The sequence below is a fragment of the Aethalodelphis obliquidens genome, unplaced genomic scaffold (assembly GCF_003676395.1).
Source record: "Aethalodelphis obliquidens isolate GAN/ISIS:26980383/991018 unplaced genomic scaffold, ASM367639v1 scaffold9, whole genome shotgun sequence".
Taxonomy (NCBI): Eukaryota; Metazoa; Chordata; class Mammalia; order Artiodactyla; family Delphinidae; genus Aethalodelphis; species Aethalodelphis obliquidens.
This window is the reverse complement of record NW_020837953.1, coordinates 41797955-41819950: the sequence shown is the minus strand read 5'-3', so window position 1 is coordinate 41819950 and position 21996 is coordinate 41797955. Positions and strand designations below refer to the sequence as shown.

The 21996-nt window shown below is 46.7% G+C and overlaps 1 protein-coding gene across 1 annotated transcript in view; it reads left to right on the top strand.

The window, feature by feature from the left end:
* The first annotated feature begins 22 nt into the window (after positions 1 to 22).
* LOC113622177 (kazrin) overlaps positions 23 to 21996 on the top strand; it is a 421388-nt gene continuing 399414 nt past the window's right edge. Inside the window, exons 1-2 of the mRNA XM_027110107.1 lie at positions 23 to 161; positions 234 to 477. Coding sequence (XP_026965908.1) covers positions 249 to 477 — 229 coding nt within the window. The 5' untranslated portion in view covers positions 23 to 161; positions 234 to 248. The remainder of the gene's footprint in view (positions 162 to 233; positions 478 to 21996) is intronic.

Sequence of the window (21996 nt, the reverse complement as noted above, 5' to 3'; positions counted from 1 at the left end):
CCCCCCCCCCCCCCCCCCCCCCCCCCCCCCCCCCCCCGCCGCCTCGCTACCGCCGCGGATCCGGCTGGAGGCGCCGCTGTCATTCCTGCGCCGGAGGAGCCGGCGCTGCCGGTGCCTAGGGGTCGGGGCTCGGGGGAGCCGGGCCGCGGGGGACCCAACAGGTAGAGCCGGGGCTGCCCGGCCGCGCGCCCCCGGCGCATCATGCAGCTCTTTGTCACCTCTCTCGCCCCCAGGCCAAAATCCTGAGCATGATGGAAGACAATAAGCAGCTCGCGCTCCGCATCGATGGGGCGGTCCAGTCGGCCAGCCAGGAGATGACCAACCTGCGAGCCGAACTCACGGCCACCAACCGGAGACTGGCGGAACTGAGCGGCGGCGGCGGCGGCCCCGGCCCGGGCCCGGGAGCAGCGGCCAGCGCCTCGGCGGCGGCGGACTCGGCGGCGGCGAACATGGAGAACCACCAGCACAGCGCGCAAGGTAGGGATCGTACGGCGGCCGGGGCGGAGGAGAGGCGAGAGAGCAGGACCCGGACCCGGAGGGGGCCGGGGACTCGGTGCCCCCACGGCCGCGGCGAAACCGCCTTGCATTGTGGCTTGTAACCCTTTCCGCCCGGCAGTGGCCGGCGCTGCTCCCCTGCTGGGAGTTGCAGGCTGCTGTCATTAACGAAAACCCGGGTGCACGCTGCGCCCGGGTTCACACGGTCACGCCTGTCCTGGCCAGCGCGAGCGAGACTCAGCCGGCGCGTCCCTACCGGTAGCAGAAAGTGCCCTTCAGATGGCACACAGCCCCCAGCTCCTTGGGCAAACTTTTCATGCCCGGGCCTTTGCCCTCACCCGCGGCAGGGGTGAATGCCACAGCTCCCCCCAGTTCCGGAGGCTCCTTCCTTTGGAATGACTCCCGGAGAGGGAGCTCCAGACTCTGCTGCCGCGCTTGGGGTAGAGGATTGGACTGGTTTGCACTTTTCTCCACGGATGCCAAATCCCTTGTCTCGATTGCATCTGGACTTTATTTTCTCCCCATTTGAGATCGCGCAGGCAGTGGAATATATCGATGCAACAGTAGATGCTGTGCTCAGCAGGGAGTTTAAATTTCCAGCAAATATAAACACTGTGAGCACTTTCCAGGGGGGGAAATCTTAGACCTCAAAGGCTGAGTGATGGGCTCCTGGCGAAATGAAGGCTTAGATGGTGGATTTCCAGGTAGCCGCCGCTTGAAGGGACTCTTTGCAGTTAGGAGGAGGGGAAAATAAGGACAGTCTATGTTGACATTGGCAGTGATGAAGCTCTGAAACCCTCATGCATGGGTTAAAGGTGGAGGAAGCATCCCCTGAAAAAAAAGAAAAAAAATACTGTTTGGTTTCCGTGAATTAAAAAGTAAAAGGGTAGGCTGGATTTTCAGGATGTCTTTTCTTTTTTTGCCTAATTGCCCTTTAAGAAACGTTGTCACCGGTTATTAATGTCATTTGATTGTAAGCTAAACAGCTGAAATCCAGAATATGACAGAAGAAATATCCAGTCCAGGAGGGCCACTTGTGTAAATATGTCACTTGATGAAGTATGAGGTACCAAAGGCTCAGTGGCTTAGAAATATTTTCTAGTTCTGTTATTATTTCAAAGGCTTCTCCTAAGTGTTGAGAGAGAGAGAGTCTGTTTTCATATTAATGCCTTCTCTCCATCAGCTTCTGTTTCCTCTTTACCTTGCTGGGGTAGGTGTGCTTGTTTTTTTTTGCTGTGAGATGTTAAGCCTGAACATTAGCAGTGTATGTTCAATTCCAAGTCAGATCTTAACTTGGTACTTCAGGAGTCCGTCAAGAGTCTTGGGGCAGTAATTTGGTACCAAAGTAGCATGACGTTATGGTGGGAAGGTGTTGTGAGCCTGATGCTTGCTGCACAGTTTTCCAGGTGGGTATCTGGTTATTCTATCATTTATCCCTTGTTATGTCATTGTGTGTGGAAGATGCTCTCTGCTGGCACCTGGGCAAAAAAGGGAAGTTAGACTGCATGGTCATGCTTTACTTTTTATAGGCAGGGACTCTTTCAACCTTAAAGAAATAGTGCAAAACTGGCATTTTGCTGAGAATCAAAAGTCATGGTATGGGGGACTGAACAATGCTAGTTCATTTCCCACCATCCGCCTCTTTCTCAGCGGAGGAAAAGTTAAGTGGCTTTTATCTGAGTCCTGGGTCTAGCTGCAGTCTGAGCATGCTAAGGAGAGGTCGGTGCTGCAATGATCTACACATTCAACTTGGAAATTGTGATACTTGGCTGACGGTTAAATTGTTGTAGTGGAGCAAGAGGGGACTGTTTCCTTTTTGTTTTTTCCTACAAAAATGCACAAGGCTGTGGAAATGGAAAAATGGCTTTTGGATTTCTTGATATCCCTAAAAACACACAGAACCAGCAGCTTCCTCATATTCTTAGAAACATGCCTGCCCAGGCCAGGGGCTGTCTGTGGGTGGTTGGATGAAGGATGGTTTTGATTTTTCCTCTGTGTACCATTGGTATTTTTCAAAACCTTTACTAGGGGGAGTTTAATGATTTTATAATCAGAAAATAAAATGTTGAAGATTTTAACTCAGCTTAATGGTTGGCCACGTATCCCTCTAAATTGATGTCAATTTAAACTGATGTGATGGTTGAAAAGAAAACAAGACCCCCATGTAAATCCAGTGGGCATCGTTTCCTTATCTATGGCAACAGTTCCTCAATACAGTACTTTTTACATTATTTAGCCTCTGTGAGTGTTTTGGGTTTTGTTTTTGTTTTGTTTTGTTTTGTTTTGTGTTCTCAAGACATGTGGCAGCATTCTGCTGGAAGCGAAACCTTCTGCAGAGGTGGTCTGGTAGTTTCTTTTGCTAGTGCTTTCATATTCCTAAAGGGAAGCACCGGGCTCTCAAGTTAATTTCAAAGTGTGGTTCATTGGCTTCTCACGCTTCTTTGTCATATGCCTCCAGGAAGGCTCACAGAAGCTCGGTTCCTGGGGGTTCCTAATTCTTCCGAATGAGTCTTCTGTTTTTATTTTGTCTGTGTTGGTGCAAGTCAATGGGCTCAAACCCTATGAGCAGTGTTATTGAGTTATCACTTTTCAAAGCAAGGTTTTGAATGAAATGAGTATCTTTCAAAATGCAACTGTATAAGTCATCTTTTAACTAAAGGACATTATGTACATATTAAGTGCCTGCTAATTTCCTTTTAATAATATTAGCCCAAATGGTTACAGGGAAGGGTCACCTTTTGCTCTCCCTGCTGAGAAACTGTTAGATCCATTTTCAGATTTTTTTGTTAAAAATTTTTTTGTTAATAAATTAAAGAAGCTCACCAATCCACCAGTGGATGTCTTGTTCCAGTGAGGCTATCTGACAGTAGGTAAGTTGATGAAGAAAACTTGGGTTTTCCTAGAGAGTTAATGGAGTGTGTCATTTAAACAAAATATTAACTTGGTTGGTACCCTCCGTGAGCTGGCATGGTTGCTACGTAACAGAGTCTAGAAAGTGAACTGCTGAAAATCTGGGCTTTCGGCACTTTGCAGGATCTTCTTTCAGAATCTGTGTTGAAAGAAACGCTTGGCAGCCAGCCCATCTCCTCTCTCCCTGCTTCAAGTGAGCCGGATAATCCCTAATGAGGATGCTGGCATGCGGAGCACAGGGCATCCGCGCAGGGTGGCGCATCTCAAGGCTCCAGAGCTGCCTCTTAGGTTGGTGGGGTCACAACTGCCTTTGACAGGTGGACAGAAGGAGCGTTGGAGAGAACAGAGCCAGGCAGTTGTTCCAATTTGTCTTGTTGTTGGTAGCCAGAGAACGGGTTTGTTTAAAGTCACATTTCTAAGCTGTTTTCCTCGGCGTAACATCTCTGGGAAATGTGTTTAAAATGCTTGCTATTCTTTGAGGGGAAAATATAGCAGTTTGTTTCTCTGAAAATGTTTTATCTGATGAAGGGCTAATATTAGATTCAGTTGGTTGCTTTGCTATGCGTAGACTAAAACAATTAAGTTCCATCGTACCCAATTCAAATAGGTGTTTAACTGTATATAACATAAAATACCTACGCCCAGTAGGATGTATACCTACTGCCAATATTTTTGTGGTTTGTTTTTTTAAGGAAATAATTGTATTTATATGCCTACGTAAGTGGAAATGCTCATAGCATCTTTCTTGGGTGTTGAGGACTTACTGTTTACTGCATCTGTTAGATGGGGATGGGGAAAAGTGTCATTTTCTTACACCTTTGTAAATTTCCATAAATAGATGCAAGTTTTATTTTTTTTCTCCCCAGGCATTAAAATAGGCTGTTACTTCAGGTCTGATGGCTCTTATCTAGCGTTACTATAACACTGGAAACTCTTTGGTGAAGTATAAATTACCTTGGGACTGAATCGAATGTGTGAGTCTGCAGAGATGCTAGACACTGTTGCTTTTCAAAATCAAAGCATCCCCTTTGGGGATCCCCTTTGGCATCCCCTTCCCAATTTGTTCTGCCTCTACATACTCTTGTTTTCCCAAGCAGACGTTTCTTTTTTGAGAAGAGGATTTTCACGTGGCAGAGAGGATGGAACAAAAAGTGGCGGAATCTCGGGGGCCCTTTTGTTAGCTCACCTGTAAGTTACAGAGCTCATCCAGTACCCATGGCTTGGCTTTCCAGCCATATCAATGGGCTGAAAGAGGCTTGTCTGTCTTTTCTTAATCTGGTAGGCTGTCATGAGATGGGACTTCAAAATTCTTCCTGAAAATCACCATGCATGGTCGCAAAGAGAATAGGTACAGATCAGCCCAGCCCGGTTGAAATTAGTTATTGATTGACTGTGATTTACTGTCTTTCCATTGTCTTTGGAAAATGCCCTCAAGTCAAGTTTATGGTTCTGGTTAATTTCACACTTCCAGCATTTCAGGATTTACTGAGGTTTTTCAAAACTTCATTGATACTAAGTTTGAGCCAATCTGAATTTTATAATAGGAGCCTAGTCACACATCCTCCCAGCATAAGACAAGGCATGTTCTCCCCATGCCTTTACCCCCTCTACTCCCCAAGACTGCTGGCACTTTTGAGGAATCCTGGAGCTTATAATTTGTGACTTCCTGGCTGCCAGTGAGCTTCTAGCAGATGGCCTTGGCGGGTGGGGGGTGCTCGTTGAAACACTGCCTGCTCACCATGCAAGTCATATGGGGCCCAGAAGGTCAAGCCTGGGTCCGGGCCATATTCATTGCATATTTCATTTATATTTATTCCTGAGTTACATAGCTAAGGAAAGTGAAATCAGCATGAATTTCTCAGTTCTTTCCAGACCTTTTCCAGTATTGGTTTGTGTGAGCGTTAGTGCTTGGCTTCTCACCCCCTGCCGTCCGTCAGGCAAGAATGGAACTCATTCTGCCTGCCGAGGCCAGGGAATGGGTTTTTAAGTGAGCTTGTAAATGAAAATTAGTCCATACTGTTTGGGCTGGATATTAGGGTGAGTAACACATGGGATGACAAGGGTAACACATGGGATGACAAGGGATGCCACCAACAGCAGTCATTGCAATGTCCTAGTCATCAGAAATGCAGGCAAAGAGGGTTCAGGCAGAATCCTTTAGGAAAAGACAGCTTCCCTGAAGCCAAGAGGGTGACCGTCCATTGCCGCGGATTGTACCTGACAATTCGGGGCAGGTAAGCGTCCCACTGGCTCATGTCACCATCCTCAAGGTCCCCTGCCAGGCCCATCTTGACTGTGGAGAAGCTGGAGGGAGACCAGGCGAAGGAATCTCTTCTTCTTTCCCATGTGGTTGGATGAGACCAGAACATTCTTGCTTGTTTGCTGCAACCTCAGATCTCGGTGGCAGGCTCCAGGCTGTGCTCTGTGGGCATTCTTGCTTCCCCCTTGAAATCCTGAGCTGCTAGAAACATGAAAGAAGCTGAATGTAGTTTCAGTGAGTTTGGCAAGGACAACTGTGAGCAGGTGGCTTCTGTGTGATGGGATATCATTGGTTCTCAACTTGTTTTAGTGTCTTTGTTGACTTGCTGGACCTTTGGGTCAGACTTCTGAAAAGCCCTCGTCCCCTTCACCCTCCAATGAATTGAGACCCTAGCACGAAAGCTCGTATGGAGCTTGTAACAGGCAGGTCTACCAGCAAAGCGCCCCCTGAGGCCTCTGCCCCTTCTGTGATGGGCAGTCAGGCTGGGAGGATGGAGAGAAATGGGAGGAGGGGCTACCCGCCCAGCTCCTACCCCTTCTCTTCTCTTCCACCAGAGCAAGCGCCGGATTGAAGGGGATGGAAAGGCCTTCCATTCCCAATATTGTCTCAGCTCTGCAGATCGTTCGAAGTAATGTGAATCATTAAGAGCAAAGTGCCCTCTACAGGAAGGTGGGTCCGGAGCTAATAGTTTACACTCACCTTGGGTACTTCATTATGGTTCTCGGAGCTCACCTCTTGGGGGTTCTGGAACCATCCTGATACCATGTAATTTTCTTTTCAGTGAAGGTGAATAGTGTAATGTAGGACTAGATTAGAACTAGTGTCAGTGCTTTGTCAAACTTTTCAATAAATAATAAGGACTTCCAACATGTCACGTATCTTCCCGAGTGCTTAACATGCATAAATGTATCTGGAGCCCAATGAAGTGACAACTGTTGTGCCCATTTTTGAAAAGAGGAAACTGACTGGGACCCAGAGAGGTTAGGTCACCTGTCTACCATGACATAGTAATGACAACGACGGTGATGATGACAGCAAGCTTTGACATAGTCTTGCTTGGAGCTAGGTACTGTTCTAAGTGCTTCTCTGAATTAATGCATTTAATTTTTGTAATGACTTATAAGGCAGGTACCATTGTACCCATTTTACGTATGAGAAAACCAAGGCACGAAAATGATCTGTTACTTGTCAGAGGGCCATTAAGCGACCAAGCTCTGGCTCCGGAGTCCGTGCCCTTACTCATCTCACTTTGATGCCCAGGGTCACTCGGCTGGTAGTGACTGATCCAGGAATTCAAACCCACCGAGGCTCTCTGCTCTTTAAACCTGTATTGTCTCCTGAATCAGAAGTATCTTTCGGTTTGTTCATTAGGAAGGTTGACGGAGCTATAGGCTTGTCTCCATTCTTAATTAATGTTTTCCTAAACTGATGGTAATTTCTGGGTCCTTATATGAAATCATAGGGAAGCAGGAATCCCTCTCCCTTAAGTGTGAGGTTAACTGACAAAGAGGGAATTGGGTCTTGCTTACAAGGTTAGCAACCCAAGGGTCACTTGTCCCCGATGAAAAGAACCATATTGATCCCGGCGTTGGGGCCTCCTACTTCTCAGACTTTGAATGCATTCTCTCTTGGGAAGGATGATGCCAGGCAAAGCTGGTATCCTGTGGTCCTATTATTCTCCCTCCTACCCATATCTTCCGCCTTTCCGAGTTCTCTCCCAGTGGCCTCGGTGGCCCCCAGTGGCCCAAGACCACGCCCAACAAAAGACGTATAACTACTCACAGATTCCTTTACACTAGGATTTCCCAGTCTTGGCACTGTTGTCATTTGCAGGATACTTCTTTGTTGGGGGGTGGACATCGTGTGCATTGTAGGATGTTTAGCAGCGTCCCTGTCCTCTGCCCACTAGATGCCAGTAGAACCTTCCACACCCCAGTTGTAACAACCAAAAATGTCTCCAGATGTTTCCAAATGTCCATTGGGAGGCCACATCATCCCTGGCTGAGAACCACTTTGTATGCCGGGCATTAGAGGAGACCCCAGTTGTGAGTCTTAGGATGGCGGCTCTGTGAGAGCAGAGAGTTTCATCTGTTTGTTTTCTGCTCCATTCACAGCACCTAGAACAGTGCCTGGCACATAGCAAGAGCCCAGTAAATAGTTGTTGACTGACTGAATGAATGAACAAATCCATGATTTTTAAATTACAGTGTGCGGAATTCGGTCGACTTGTCATGTTTTACATGAAGATCATTGGTTTAATGGTAGATGGTTTTAATTGTGTTTATTTGCCATATGTCAACACTGTTCTCAACCCCTTCCCTGTATTATCTCAATTAATCCTTTTAACTACTTTCTCAGGTGAGTACTGGGTTTGCCACCTTACAGATGAGAAAATTGAGGCCCAGAAAGGTTATGTGACTTGCCCAGGGTCACCAAGCTAGCAAGTGGCAGAGCCAGGATATAAACCCAAGTAAATGTGCCTCCAGAGACTGCCTGTTGTCCCAGCCAGGATGCTGTACAGCTTTGCATAGTTTTTCCCATTCCTGCCCAAGAAATCATTTTTGTTCTAAAACTGGCGTTGTGGCAATTATAGTTAGGATTTGCATGTCAGACACTAAGTCATTCATCATAAATCCTCAGAGCTCCACTGTACGAAAGATGCTTTGTCACTGCTGGAGAGTCTGTAGCCAGGAAGGATTGGTGTGTGGCCAGAGGTAAGAGGGCAGTTCAGTGGCTGAACCCTGTTTAAATGTGAGAATCTCCCTTCTCTCTGCCTCGCTGCTGGGCTTCAGCTGGAGGGAGTCACATAGAGGACTGAAAGTTTCAAGGAAAGGGGACAGTGGCCCCCAGAGCTTCTTAGCAGGGGGTTGACTCATTTTTAGGAAAAGGGATGTTCCAGGATCAGAACTGGGGAGCTGCAGAGACTTTGAAGATGATCCAAGAGGATAGTGATAGCAATAGTCAGCATCTGTTGAGGCTTTTTTTTTTTTTCTGGACTTTCCCAGACCCTGTGGGGTGTGATTGATGACATTTTCTCATCTGACTTCCTATCACAGCGAGTTAGATAATGTTCTCACCTCCATTCTACAAATGAAGAAACTGAGGCTTAGAAAGGTTTAGTTGCTTTTCCAAGATCTAGACAGTGGTCTTCTGCTGGATTGGAACACAGGTTCACCTGACCCTGGAGCCCGCCTGCTTCACTACAGCAAGAATATTGAGGACTACCCTAGTGGCACAGTAGTTAAGAATCTGCCTGCCAATGCAGGGGACACGGGTTCAATCCCTGGTCCAGGAAGATGCCAGATGCCGCAGAGCAACTAAGCCTGTGCACCGTAACTACTGAGCCCACGTGCCACAACTACTGAAGCCCGTGCACTCTAGGGCCTGCGTGCTGCAACTACTGAGCCCACGTGCTGCAACTACTGAAGCTCGTGTGCCTAGAGCCCATGCTCCACAACAAGAGAAGCCACTGCAATGAGAAGCCCGCACACTGCAATGAAGAGTAGCCCCTGCTCGCCACAACTAGAGAAAGCCCGCGCGCAGCAACGAAGACCCAACACAGCCAAAAATAAATTAAAAAAAAAAAAGAATATTGAGATATTGTGCCAGGCAGCACAAAGACATGCCAGGAGGATGGCTTTGTCTTTTCGCTTCCAGACCAACCCTCCCATTCCCCTTCATTTTCTTTTCTTCCTTTCCTCCTTTCTTCTCTCTGTCTCCATCTAGCTTGAGAGATTGGGCACATAGGTTCAGGGACCACAGATTTAATAAGATATGGAGCAAGTTATCTTGGAGCTCAGGCTAGTAGGTGTGACTGACATGGAAGTATAATTACATTTTATAATAAAGGTCTAGGCAGGTGTAATGGGAAAATAGATGATGAAGTGACAAATACAGAAGCCTTCACAGATGTACATGACAGTGGCAATATGTAAGAAAAGCATGTTGGGAAAATACGTTAATTTCTCTACTAAGGTTAAACTGCCCATGAGAGATCATTAGAGTGCAACTTTGGGGGTAGGCTGGGATTGGATACTGCAGAGAATAGCTGCTGGCTTGGACCTTCTCCCTCAAAGAGCATTTCTTAAGGAGAAAGAAGATGTGCATGATATAGGGTTTAGATCTTGAATAATAGTTGGGTTTTCTTCTCCAAAGAGACCAAGAAAAGATATGAATTTCAATGCAGGTATAGCTCTGCATCTTTCAAAGTAAACTCACCCCTTATATATATTATCTTCCTGGCTAAGGCTGGCGCCTCTTGTCAGCTGCAACAAATGAATTAGTTCATTTTCCTTGATTAACTTGAATTTTTTTGAAACCATTGAGGATGGTGTCTTTAATTCAGTAAGTGCAACTTGGAACACAGTGGGATTTATGTCACCCTTTCCCCCTCATTCTTGCCATTTGGAATTCTGTGCCCGCCATTTCCTGACGATGGCAAGGTATGAAATTTAGAAATTTGATACTGACCCTGGAGAGTGCAGTTGTGGTACCACAGAGCTTGATGAATGATGGCTGGGGAGAACTGACCTGTGATTCTATGCATACTGATTATCTTAATTAATGCATTCATCAAGTAGATCGCTTTTCCTGTTCCTACAAGGTTTACCATGTGAAGCAAGAAAAAACCGGGACTATTTCTCGACACAGCTTTAGATTTGGGAGTTAACAGAAAGGCAAGGCCTGGCTGCCATTCTGTAGAGACTGTTAGCCCGTTAGCTAGCAGACGTGCTCGGATTGCTCTGTTCACAGTTCGACATGGTACCAGGCAGCCCTGCAAGGAGGCATGTTCAAGTCTTAATGGAAGTCCTCTGGAGAAGGATCATTATTTCTGGCCAGATTTTCTACGGTGTGGGTCAATATCATGGACCAATAGAATAGAACCTTGTTAAAACTCAGCTGGTCAATTCATGGGTTGGTTCCACCATGGGATAACTCAAAACACACCCTTCAACACTTTCAGTGTTATCACCTTGCCTCTAAAGCAAAAGCTTGGTCTAGCATCCTCATGCTAGACCATGAGGATGGATGGATGGATGGATGGATGGATGGTCGGTTTAGCATCCATCTAGCAAAAGCCAATGCTCAGAATCCTTTTTCCAGGGTTCTGCTGCTTTTATCCACTCTTCTTTCCTTTGCACCCAGGAGGCACTAGGGAAACACTAGAGCATATCACTACCCAGATCTTTGTAGATCTTTGCAGATCTTTGTGGTATACAGAGACTTGCACAGGCATTGTCTCTGTGGATCCTACCAACTGGCCCATAGGATGGAATTGAAGTAGACACAGCAATCTATTTCTCAAATAAGGAAACTGAGGGACAGTGATTTAAACTGATTTCTTCAAGATTGTTGAGCTTGTCATTGAACCAAATTGTCCTCTCTTTCTCCCACTGCAAGATCCCACCGTGACTGCACAATGGTGGCAGAGGGCTGCCCTGGAACTTATGATTGGGTGAGATCTGACCTTGCCTTGGCCAAGCCCTCTTGAGCATGGGCCGCCCTGTCTTGTAAGACCTGGATGGTGACACCGTCACCCCAAGACTGTGCTCTCATACTCTGAGCTCCCATATCCAATGTCTACCCATGGTAAAGGGACAATCCAGTTTTACAGATTTAATCTTATTTTTTACACTGAATTCTTTCATCCTCTCCGTGGGGTTTTCAGTCATTTGACTTCTCTTTCAATGACCTATCTTATTCATGCCTGAACGTAGCGTTTCTCTTCTTCTGGCCTCCCCTAAAAGCAGTTAGAGACCTGTCAACCAGAGCAGGTTTGCACCCGGGGAACTTCCTGATTGTCTTATTGGATCTGGGAATAACTTTCGTATGGAGGACAATTTTTTCCACCTGACACCATCGTCGTTTAGGATTTTTGAATATGAGAAGCACGTCTGTGAGGGGACCTATGGTCTTAGCATGTGGATGTGTGTGTACTCTCTGAGTGTCGGGGGCAGGATGTAGCCATCAGTAAATCTGCCTAATTTCTCTCTCTTCACTGTCCCTTCAGGGAGGCACTTTGGAACCTTTAGGATCTCTTTTATCAGAGTCTTTGAGTTAACATCCGTCCAAAACATGTTGGTTTCAATTGTCCACCTAAACTGTTGGCTGTGCAGGCACGTGTTCTCAGTGCTGCTGTGGCTGTAACTGCCTAGATAGTTGGTGGACCTCCTGCTGCTCCAAGCTCACATCTAAACCTTGAACTCAGATCAGTGGAATCTCATCCACAGACTGAAGTCCAACAGTGTGGCAGAAAACTCAGGGAAAATCAGAATGGGGTCTTTTGCTGTGCACCCAAGGAGAGTGGAAAGGAAGTATCAGCCCGGAGGCCTCTGCAGCGTAGCAGACAACCCGCTGTAGTTAACTGACACCTAAGCAGCTAATCTATCGGCTGGGACTCTGATCTCTGTTTCATTTCAGTGTGACGAGGAACAGTCGCTAAAGGCTTCCCAAACCTCTGATGGCAAAATAGAAATAATACACATTTGAAATGCATTTGAAGATCTATTTATAATAGGCTCTAGAAGAGCGGAAGGTATTTTTAGGATCAAAATGTTTGCTTATAGTACCTCTACAGTGTAACAACCAAAAAAGTCTTTAGACATTGCCCAGTGTTTTTGAGTTTTAGATTTGTATTAGCATTAAACACTTCGGATTCCCGCCACTGACAATAGATACTATAGCTGCACGTGGAGATGAAAGAAAGTGCTTCTTGATTCAGTTGGGAGTTCACTTCAGTGCTTGCTCTTGTGGCTTGAATGATGGAGCTAGTGTAGGAGTTGGCAAACTTTTTCCGCCAAGGGCCAGATAGTAAATATTATAGGCTTTGGGGACCATAGGATATCTGTCATAATTCCTCAGCTCTGCTGCTGTAATGTGAAAGCAGCCGTAGACAATAGGTAAATAAATGGGCGTGGTTGTGTTCCAATAAAACTTTATTTACAAAAACAGGCATTCATTGGAGTATAGTTTGCCAACCCCTGAACCTGCAGTTGTCTTCCATTTGCCTTCTGACCCATTTATATCCCGCACCTTTACAGTGCTTAGCATACAGAAGGAGCTTAATAATGATTGATTAAGCTAGTGAATTAGATTTGAGCAATAAAACCACCAGATTACAGTGTTAAAGGAGCAGAAACAAGAAGTTAATTACTAGGGGTGTAATGGTTAATGGACAAGAGAAAGAGACATTTGTTGGCAGCTTCGTGGTCTGAGGTGAAGTCGTTTGTGATTAGTCATCATTACGGACCTCGAGCTGTGAAGGGACAAAGAATCGCCAGTAGCAGTGAGATACAGAGCAAGACACTTGGCATCTGAGCCTCAATTTCCTTATTTAGGAAATGAGGAGGTCATTTCCATCTTCAAGATAATATAGCAGTTACATGGGTTAAAGGGAGTGAAACAGATCCGATCCAGATCCTGGCGATATGACTTGGGTTGTGGGACGTTACAGCTCTGTTTCCTCCTCTATAACGAGGCCGATAATTCTTCCTTTCTAGAGTGATTAGGATGGTTTAGTGCAGGGTTTCTCAACCTCAGCACTGTTGACGTTCTGGGCCAGAAAATTCTTTGCGTGGGGGCTGACTTGTGCGTTGTAAAATGTTTAGCAGCGTCCCTGGTGTACACCACTAGATGCTCGTAGCACCCCTATAACGTGACAACCAAAAAAGTCTTTAGACGTTGCCCGGTGTTTTTTCCTGGGGGGAAAATTACTGCCTGGGTTAATGGAATAACACATAGTGTGCCTGGCACAAAGCTTGGTGGACTTTGGGATTCAATAGATAGAACTCTTCATTATTAATAACATAGTATATTATTGAACTCTGAATTCTCCCACCTTGGAATGAAATTCTCTTTATTTCTCCAGCTGATTTCTGTCCCCCATAGGCAAGATTGGACAGGCAAGATTGGATCCCCCCCAGATCCCAGGTCTTTCTCCTGATATCTTTGTGTTGCTTAGAGGCCTTTCTCCTGGGAGGAGCCAGACTTCTTCTTATGTCCTGCTGAGTATGCTTTCCAGCCCTTTAAACACACATGTACCTAGACTTGTATTTGAGGTCACGGTCAGAATCCATAAATGGTCATATGAGAAATCATACAGATGTCTGCCACAAGAATGGACAGGGAGGGTAAGGACTGAAAAGCTTAACTCACAAAGGCTGGCAGGCTGAGGTAGTAGGTGGTATTCAGATGAAACAGATAATAAGGTACCCAAACTAGTACCAACAAAATGATCCCTTCCCTCGTGAGCATGCACACGCTTCTAACATTAGCCAGGAGCCAGTTTTCAATGGTTTAAACTTTAGCCAAGATGGCTATTCCAGCATTGGTTTACATGTGGATTTAATGTTCTGCCATCCACATTTTTACATATATTCTTTTTAATGATGGAGAGAGAGAGACAGAGAGAGAGATAAAGAGAGAGAGAGATTTTCAGTGAATTCTGTCCCTTACATATTAGCAATTGTATTTTTTATCTATTTCTCTGGGGAAATACATAAATGCAAAAGAATGCATTGAATTCAGTAACATTCTTAAGCGGCTGCTTCTTCTGCATTTACATATATTTGAAAGATAATGGCACATGCATGCAATAAAAATGCTTCATTCTGTCCACAGGCAGCACATTGGAGACATGTGGATTTTGGACTTCCTCTAAGTCACTCTCTCTGGCCACCCAGAGTCTCTGTGGCCCACAGCTTGGGGCTGCGGCTACAGAATGCATCTGCCTGGACGTATGTGTTCAGCCCTGTGCAGTGCGGTTCTCAGCGATGCCATGTGCAGTTAGGTGCTCAGTAAGTGCCTTGGAAACGTATGGCTACTGCCCCAGGCCTTGAGTCTTCTGATTTTAAGGGATTCTTCTGTTCCTCAAACTCAACTCTGCCTCGCTGTGACACAATCAGATAAATCTATGATCTGGACCCTTGGCTTTAAGAAAACCCTTCTTTATTTAGGCAGAAATTTCTATGGTGGCTTCGTGGTATGGATATTGGAAAGCACCGGTTAGAGTCAGAATAACAAAACTGGCCCTAAACTAGATTTCGGCCAATATGATTTGATTGGCCAACTGCATTCTCTAACCAGCATCACCCTGCCCCATCTCCGGCTAACTCCTAAAACCCCTCAAGCATGTGATCCCTCATCTCATTTTCTATTTATGCCAGCGCTGGATAATGGCCTAATCTCTCCAGTAGCATACAGATTTATTAGAGAAGATGGCATTTACAAAATCATTTCACTGTTCCACTGCAAACACCCTAAGCTAATAGGCACCTTCTTAGTCTAAACCTTCCTTTTAGCAATGGTTTATTACCTGCAATTAAAATCAACTGGAAGACCCAGTGAATGGTTTTCATTTCTTTTCTTTTGTGTTTGGTTAATATTTAGCTGGTGGGGGCTTCCCTGGTGGCGCAGTGGTTGAGAGTCCGCCTGCCGATGCAGGGGACGCGTGTTTGTGCCCCGGTCTGGGAAGATCCCACATGCCGCGGAGCGACTGAGCCCGTGAGCCGCGGCCACTGAGCCTGCGCATCCGGAGCCTGTGCTCCGCAACGGGAGAGGCCACAACAGTGAGAGGCCCGCGTACCGCAAAAAAATATATATATATATAGCTGGTGGGCCACCAGGGACTTAGGCGGGAACATCAGAGAGAGGCCAGTTTTGGCTCACAGGAGAGCTGTCCAGAGGGATGCGGTCGTCACCAGGGCCTAGATGACCATCTGCCAGGCGTGTTGGGAAAGCTACTCCCACACTGGGTTTAGAAGTTCGGGAGGAAAAAAATAGGAAGAACACGAAGTGTGAGCTTCCCTTTCTTGTGTTTTGCATTCAGACGGGCCATTGAAGACAAAAGTTTAGCAGTAACAGTATGCTGTCATTTGGGCACAACGCAGAGAAAGTTGAGAAGACAGTAATGACTAGGAAAGCGTCTCACTGGCTTTCCCTGTAATGCCTGGTTTGAACAAATTAAGATGCCGACACAGGTAAGTTCAGCATTTATAGCGTAGGGCAGAAATCTCGAGTCCCTCGCGTGGATGCATATCCTGTTCTCTTAACACGTGTTAGCTGTGTGTGGTGGGCAAGCTGCTCTACAATCTGGGCCCCACTCTGCCCCCAGGGAAAACACTAATGCCGACATCCCATGCTGGGAGATCACAGGAGAGGGTGTGTTGGAGAGCCGAGCACACCGCCTGGCGCTTGCCACGTCCTCCAGAAATGTCGTAAAGGTCGTAAACTGGTGCCGTAAACGTGCGTACATGTGCGGCCTCCCAGCAGGCCCCGGGGTGGGTCCAGGTTGTTGTTTGTTTACTCGCTCGGTTAGCCTCCACCAGGCGCATTTTCTGATCGATGAGGCCCGGCCCTTGGCGCTAGGATGCTAGGATATGTAAGGTGCTCACCTTCTGCCGGAAGCCGAAGGAGGAAAGAGCAGAGGGGGAAGGACCCAGCGGGAGACCAAGAGGACTGGATGCTAGCCCTGACTGTACCTGAGTCTAAAGAGTGACAAAAAGGGAAGCTCCAGCCTCTGTCCCGACTGGCGATGCCAACTGTCTGACCGAAGACCGGGTCCTGCACTCCTACCTCCACCTCCACAACTTGGGAGAGGTGTCCCAGACGGCCGCTTAGGGGCTGGGACATTGGCTCGGTCAGAATGAGCCCGCTGGATGAGACCTGGCTAAAGGCCGTCCCATTTCTGAACTTCCACACTTGGTGACCTTTAGCAGTGTCGCCAGGTCAATCAGGTCCTCCTTAAAGAATATCTTAGATTGTTTAGTTTGGGGAATATTGTCTTTCCTGGCTTAAGCAGAGATAATATAAGCCTGTGACTCTGCCCATTAATGGAAGGGAGGGAGGGAGGGGGGAGGAGGGAGGGAGGGGGGGAAGAGAAGAGAAGAGAAGAGAAGAGAAGAGAAGAGAAGCACAAGCCAGATGCCCAAATTAAAACACTAAATTTTCTTGGACTTTATGTGCTCCAAGCAATGTAAATAAAGGTGAGGGCTGGGCCCCTCTGCCCATGAGTCAGCCTCAGCCCCAGGCTCACTCTGGTTTGTTTGGGCATTTCAGCCCATCACCCACACCTCTTGGCATTTCTGAGATACAAGGGGGAGGCTTCCATCTGCCATCCTGATCGTTCTCCCCTGGGTTTCTTGGAGTGGCGACCTCAGTGTTGCCTTTCGCATGAAATATTAAGCTCAGGGGTAGGACCAGGGCACTTCAATGCAGGCAGGATACACTTGGGAAGGCTGGTTTTCTGCCCCTGTGGCTTCATTTGCATTTAGTTTGCTCCCAACCATTTGTAATATAGTGGTGGGTGTCCATCAAATAGCTATTAACTCTTGAGCCCGCTCCTCAGAGGACTGTTTGAGCTGCCTCTTACAAGTTCAGGGGATAAGATGGCTCATACCTTTGGTCATTCTGTTGGTGTCATGAGCCACTGTGGATGTTAGAACTTCCCGTTTTGTTTCTCTTTAGTCTCTCAAGGAGGCTGCAAGACAACAGCCTTGTTTGTATGACTGCATTCCGTCAGCTGGACTCAGATTCCTGAGTTTAACTACCAATGCCACCACCTCCTAGCATGTCAGCTTGTTGGTTCACGTAACATCTATGTAACAGGGCTGATAAGAGTTCATACCTTACAGGGTTTTTATATAAAGATTAAGTGGGGGGCTTAATCTGGTGGCGCAGTGGTTGAGAGTCCGCCTGCCGATGCAGGGGACACGGGTTCGTGCCCCGGTCCGGGAGGATCCCACATGCCGCAGAGCGGCTGGGCCCGTGAGCCATGGCCGCTGAGCCTGCGCGTCCGGAGCCTGTGCTCCGCAACGGGAGGGGCCACAACAGTGAGAGGCCCGCGTACCGCAAAAAAAAAAAAAAAAAAAAAAAAAAAAAAAGATTAAGCGGGTTAATATACGTGAAGCCCCGTGTTAAGTGTTCGGCACACATGTGCTAAGGGTTCCATAAATATCAGCTGTGAGTATTGAAAACTACGGCCCAGAGCCTCCCACTGAAGACCTGTGGTGCCAAAGAGTGACTTCTTTTGAAAGCAACAGCAAAAAATCATTCAAGGAGGGGCTAGTTTAAGTAGGAATCTTGGCATTTCAAATACAAATCCCAGAGTGTATGAAGCCTTAATGTCCTCATTTATTCTGTGGTTTGATCTATGAGGTTTCCCGTTTGGCGGTGGCAGAAGGGGCTCCCTGAGCGCCCACTGCTATCTGCGCTCCCCTTACATATGCCCGACCAGAGTCTTATCTCCGACAGCTCGTGCATCATCCTCCCCGGGAGAGAGCGCCCCACGGACGCACTCACAAACCCTCAGTTAAACTCTGCATTATTTTTTTTCTCCATTAACTTATAGCTTGCCTACTGATACTTCAAGCTCTCGTTGTGAAGCAAAGAAAGTCCTTAAGTGCCGAGAGGTGGCTGCTGAGTCCAGCACTGGCTTCCCTGTACTTGGTCAGTTTTACTCGGGCTGCATGATCTGGCTTGTAAGGTGTATAGCCCATGTCCGTGGAAACACGCTGGAATATTGCCCCGTGTGTGCTCTATGGCAGGTCCTGTGCTGGGCTCATGGAGCTCGTAAGCTACTGGGGCCGAGGGAGGATGATGGTGACGAAGGGGATAATAATGACACGAACGTTTACTGGGTGCTTCGGAAGGGCAAGGCACCGTTCTCAAAGCTGTCTATGTATTTCTGTGTTTGACCCTCACATCAAACAAGCCCTCTTTTTACAAACAAGGCGACTGAGGCTCAAAGTGGTTAAGTAATTTGTCCACGCTCACACGGCAGGTGGAGTTAAGATTTGGACGGTGGCCCAGTGACCCCAAAGCCTATATTTTTAACCAACATTAAGTGCTCCTCTCTAGTATGAAAGCATATATTACAGTACACTGTGATGAGTACCATGATAGTCGTACCTGCAAGGTATGTAAAAGTGTCAGTAAGGGACACTTTGCCCAGGTGGAAGTGAGATCTCAGTTGCAGACGTCACAGGAAGCTGTGCTTGAGTTGAGTCCTGAAGGACAAGCGGGTCTTCTCTTGGCACAGGAAGTGTATGAGGGGCTCTGGGCGGGGCTTCCTGCAGGAGTAAAGGTGCGGCGGGGTGATGCATGACTCAGAGGGGGAGTAGCCACGCTCCAGGTCTGGGTGGGATGGGAGAAGGAAATAGTGGAGTTGAGAGAGAATGAGAGTGAGTGTGCAGGTGGAGAGGACAGATCTGGAAGGTTCTTGTAAACCAGGTAAAGAATCTGGATTTTACCCCATGTACGATGAAAAAGGTATTTTTTTTATTGTGGTAAAATACTCATCACACAGAATTTAATATTTCAACCATTTAAAAGTATACAATTTAGTGGTATTAAGTACATTCACAATGTTGTGCAACCATCACCACTATCTAGTTCCAGAACTTTCTAATCAACCTCGAAAAGGTTGTACCATTAAGCAGTCACTCCCCTCCCTTCCCCCCCATACTCATGGCAGACGCTTAACTGCTTTCTGGCTCTATGGATTTGCTTATTCTGATCTGATCAGCTCCTCAGATCAATTTACTGTAACCCTCACCCTAAGTGTCAGTTTGCCCATTTGTATAATGGTAAGGTCTATGTATATATGCACACATCTGTATGCGTGTATATGCACACATCTGTATGCGTGTATATGCACACATCTGTATGTGTGTATATGCACACATCTGTATGTGTACGTATGCACACATCTATATGTGTACGTATGCACACATCTATATGTGTGCGTATGCTGTCTCCGAAAGTGTGCCATCTGCTTCTCCCTAAATTATAAGCGTAACAGAAAAATTAGATAACTTTGAAATTGTTTGAAGCTCCAAAAATTCTATTTAAATTGAAAGTTTCCTCAGGCGTAAAATGGGGCTGATAAGAGCACCCACTTCTGAGAGTTGCTGAGGTTATTAAACGTGTGCATTCATGGAAGGCACAGATAGCAGTGCGCGGCGTAGCAGAAGCGACCAGTGAGTGTTGGTTGTGGTCATTACTGTAATTATCATCATTGTTATTATTGGCAAAATGTCCACTTTGCCCGCCCCCGTGTTCCCAGCGGGAAGCTGGGATAGGTTTCCTGGGTCTTGGCCAGTCCATGAGGGAGCCCTGCTGTGTAGACTTTGGGCACGTGTTGTCAGAGGAAACTCGTGACTGTGTAACTGCAGAAACTTTCCCTTTCTTTCTACAGTACTTACCGAGTCCCTAGTATGGGACATCACTGTGCCGGATGGTGAAGGTGGGCAGTAGTTCCGACCTAGATCCTTATCTGGGATGTTTACAGTCTAGCGTTTATAGCAACAAACAGTGACAAGTCCAGGCTGCTGAGTGGATGGCCTGGAATTGAGTCCTCGCCTCACTGCCTGCTTACTATGTGCCCTGGGCAAGTTATTTAACCTCCCTGGACCTCAGTTTCCCCGCCTGTGAAACAGCACAATACAGTAGAGTCTAGCTCACTTTGAGGTTGGAATGCAATGGTGAATGCAGAGTCACTTGGAAGTGCCTGGTACCTAATAGGCTCTCACCTAATATTTTTTTAAAAGAGGAGAAAACATTATGTGCATAAATTACATAATACAAGTTGGAAAGGGAATTTCTAAGAGAAGTTTGAACATCCTTTAGAAGTTCAAAGGAGAGAGAATATCTCTGACTAAAATGGACTGTGAAAATTTGATTGGGGACTTTGTAAAGAAATAATAGTAGCTCTGGTTTTTTAGAGCTTATTATATTCCAGGAATTGTGCTAAGCACCTTTAATTTTTATTATACTTGACTACATACCTACAAACTGGTGTCCTTTGTTGAGGTGGATTACATTTTTAAACCTTCTCAACAATCCTGTGAGGTACTAGTGTGGGATTATCCTTGGTTTTCAGGTGAGCTAAGGCCTTGCCCAAGTTCACTCAGTATATAAGTGGTGAGGAAAGGAATTGAACTCTGCCCCCCGAGTCCCTACCAGCAGGTCACTTGGAAGCGAACCTCAATTCCATGTGGGTAATCCCTGCCATCAGGGAGATGCTTTGGTGTAGATAATCACTGAGGGATTCCCATGTTGCGAGGATTTAACTTGAAAGTAAATCTGTATTCTGTGAGTGTACAGCACCACAAATTCAAAAGAAATGGCCCAGGAGGGATGTAGGGCAGCAGGAGCTAGCTGGTTACCTCAGTGGGTAAGAGGCTCTGGAATCAAACCATTGTGAGTTCAAGTCCCAGCCTTGCCACTTACTGTGTATGGCCTTGAGCAAAGTACATAATCTCACTAAGCCTCAGTTTCATCATCTCTAAAATGGAAATAATAACAATACCTACGTTTTGGGGTTGTTGTGAGGATCCTAGGAGATGATACACATGGAAGTCTCTCCGGGAGCCCCTGGCACGTACTAAACTTCAGTGAAAGGGTCTTCGTCATCGTCATCAATGTACTAGTTCAGTGGCATAGGTGGATCTCCGTCACCTCTGCCTGTGCTGAAAGCTGCAGCCATCCTGGCAGCCTCTCTGTATAGGAACTTCCTTGTTGGCCTGGAGGAGGACCACAGAGCAGATGGGCAGTTCCAGGGAGGGTGCTTTGCTGGAGCTTTGACCTCCCAGGGGAGCTGCCGACGGAAAAGACAATTACTAGAGATGGAGGCTGAATCCTTTGTGCACTGGTCTACTGGGGACTGGACCAAGGTCAGCCAAGTCACTTGTCATCTGCTAATGGGGCTAATCAGTGGGCTGGAGGGTGGAAAGAGGGGGGCTACTGCCTGTAACACCCAGACCCTCGCTGGGGTCTTCAGGGTGACTGTGCTGCAAACGTATTTTTTTTGAAAAATATATGCTGCATTTCACAGATAGATTTCTGTTGCTTCTAAATGCAGAAGGTACATGTGTTTAATCCATATGTTCATTCAGTAAAGCTCTGACTCTCCTAACTTCTGCTGTGCCTTTAGCCTTCTCTGGTTTGCAAAACAATGGAGTATAAGAAACCACTGGGGCGCCTCCTCCCCTAACTACCTCTTAGGACCACAGTGGTTCCCAAAGGCCTCTTTGCAGACTGGGCTGTGCAAGTCTGCAAATCCCAAGGAACCTTACAAAGCCTGCTTAGGCAGGGCATAAAGTGTGGGAGCATGGGGACCAGAATCTTCCAACCTCGTCCATTGTAGATGGTCAGCTACCAAGTCAGCATCTCCCCTCCCTGGCGTCAGTCAAAGGGGCAATTTTAAAAGAAGAATCTCCTTTGCCTTGTGAGCTTCTTGAGGTCAGAAATGCTTCTGACTTCTTTTGAAATCCAGTGGACATTTAATAAATGTTGACTAATCAAAAGTCCCCAAAAGGGAGCCTGCTGAAACT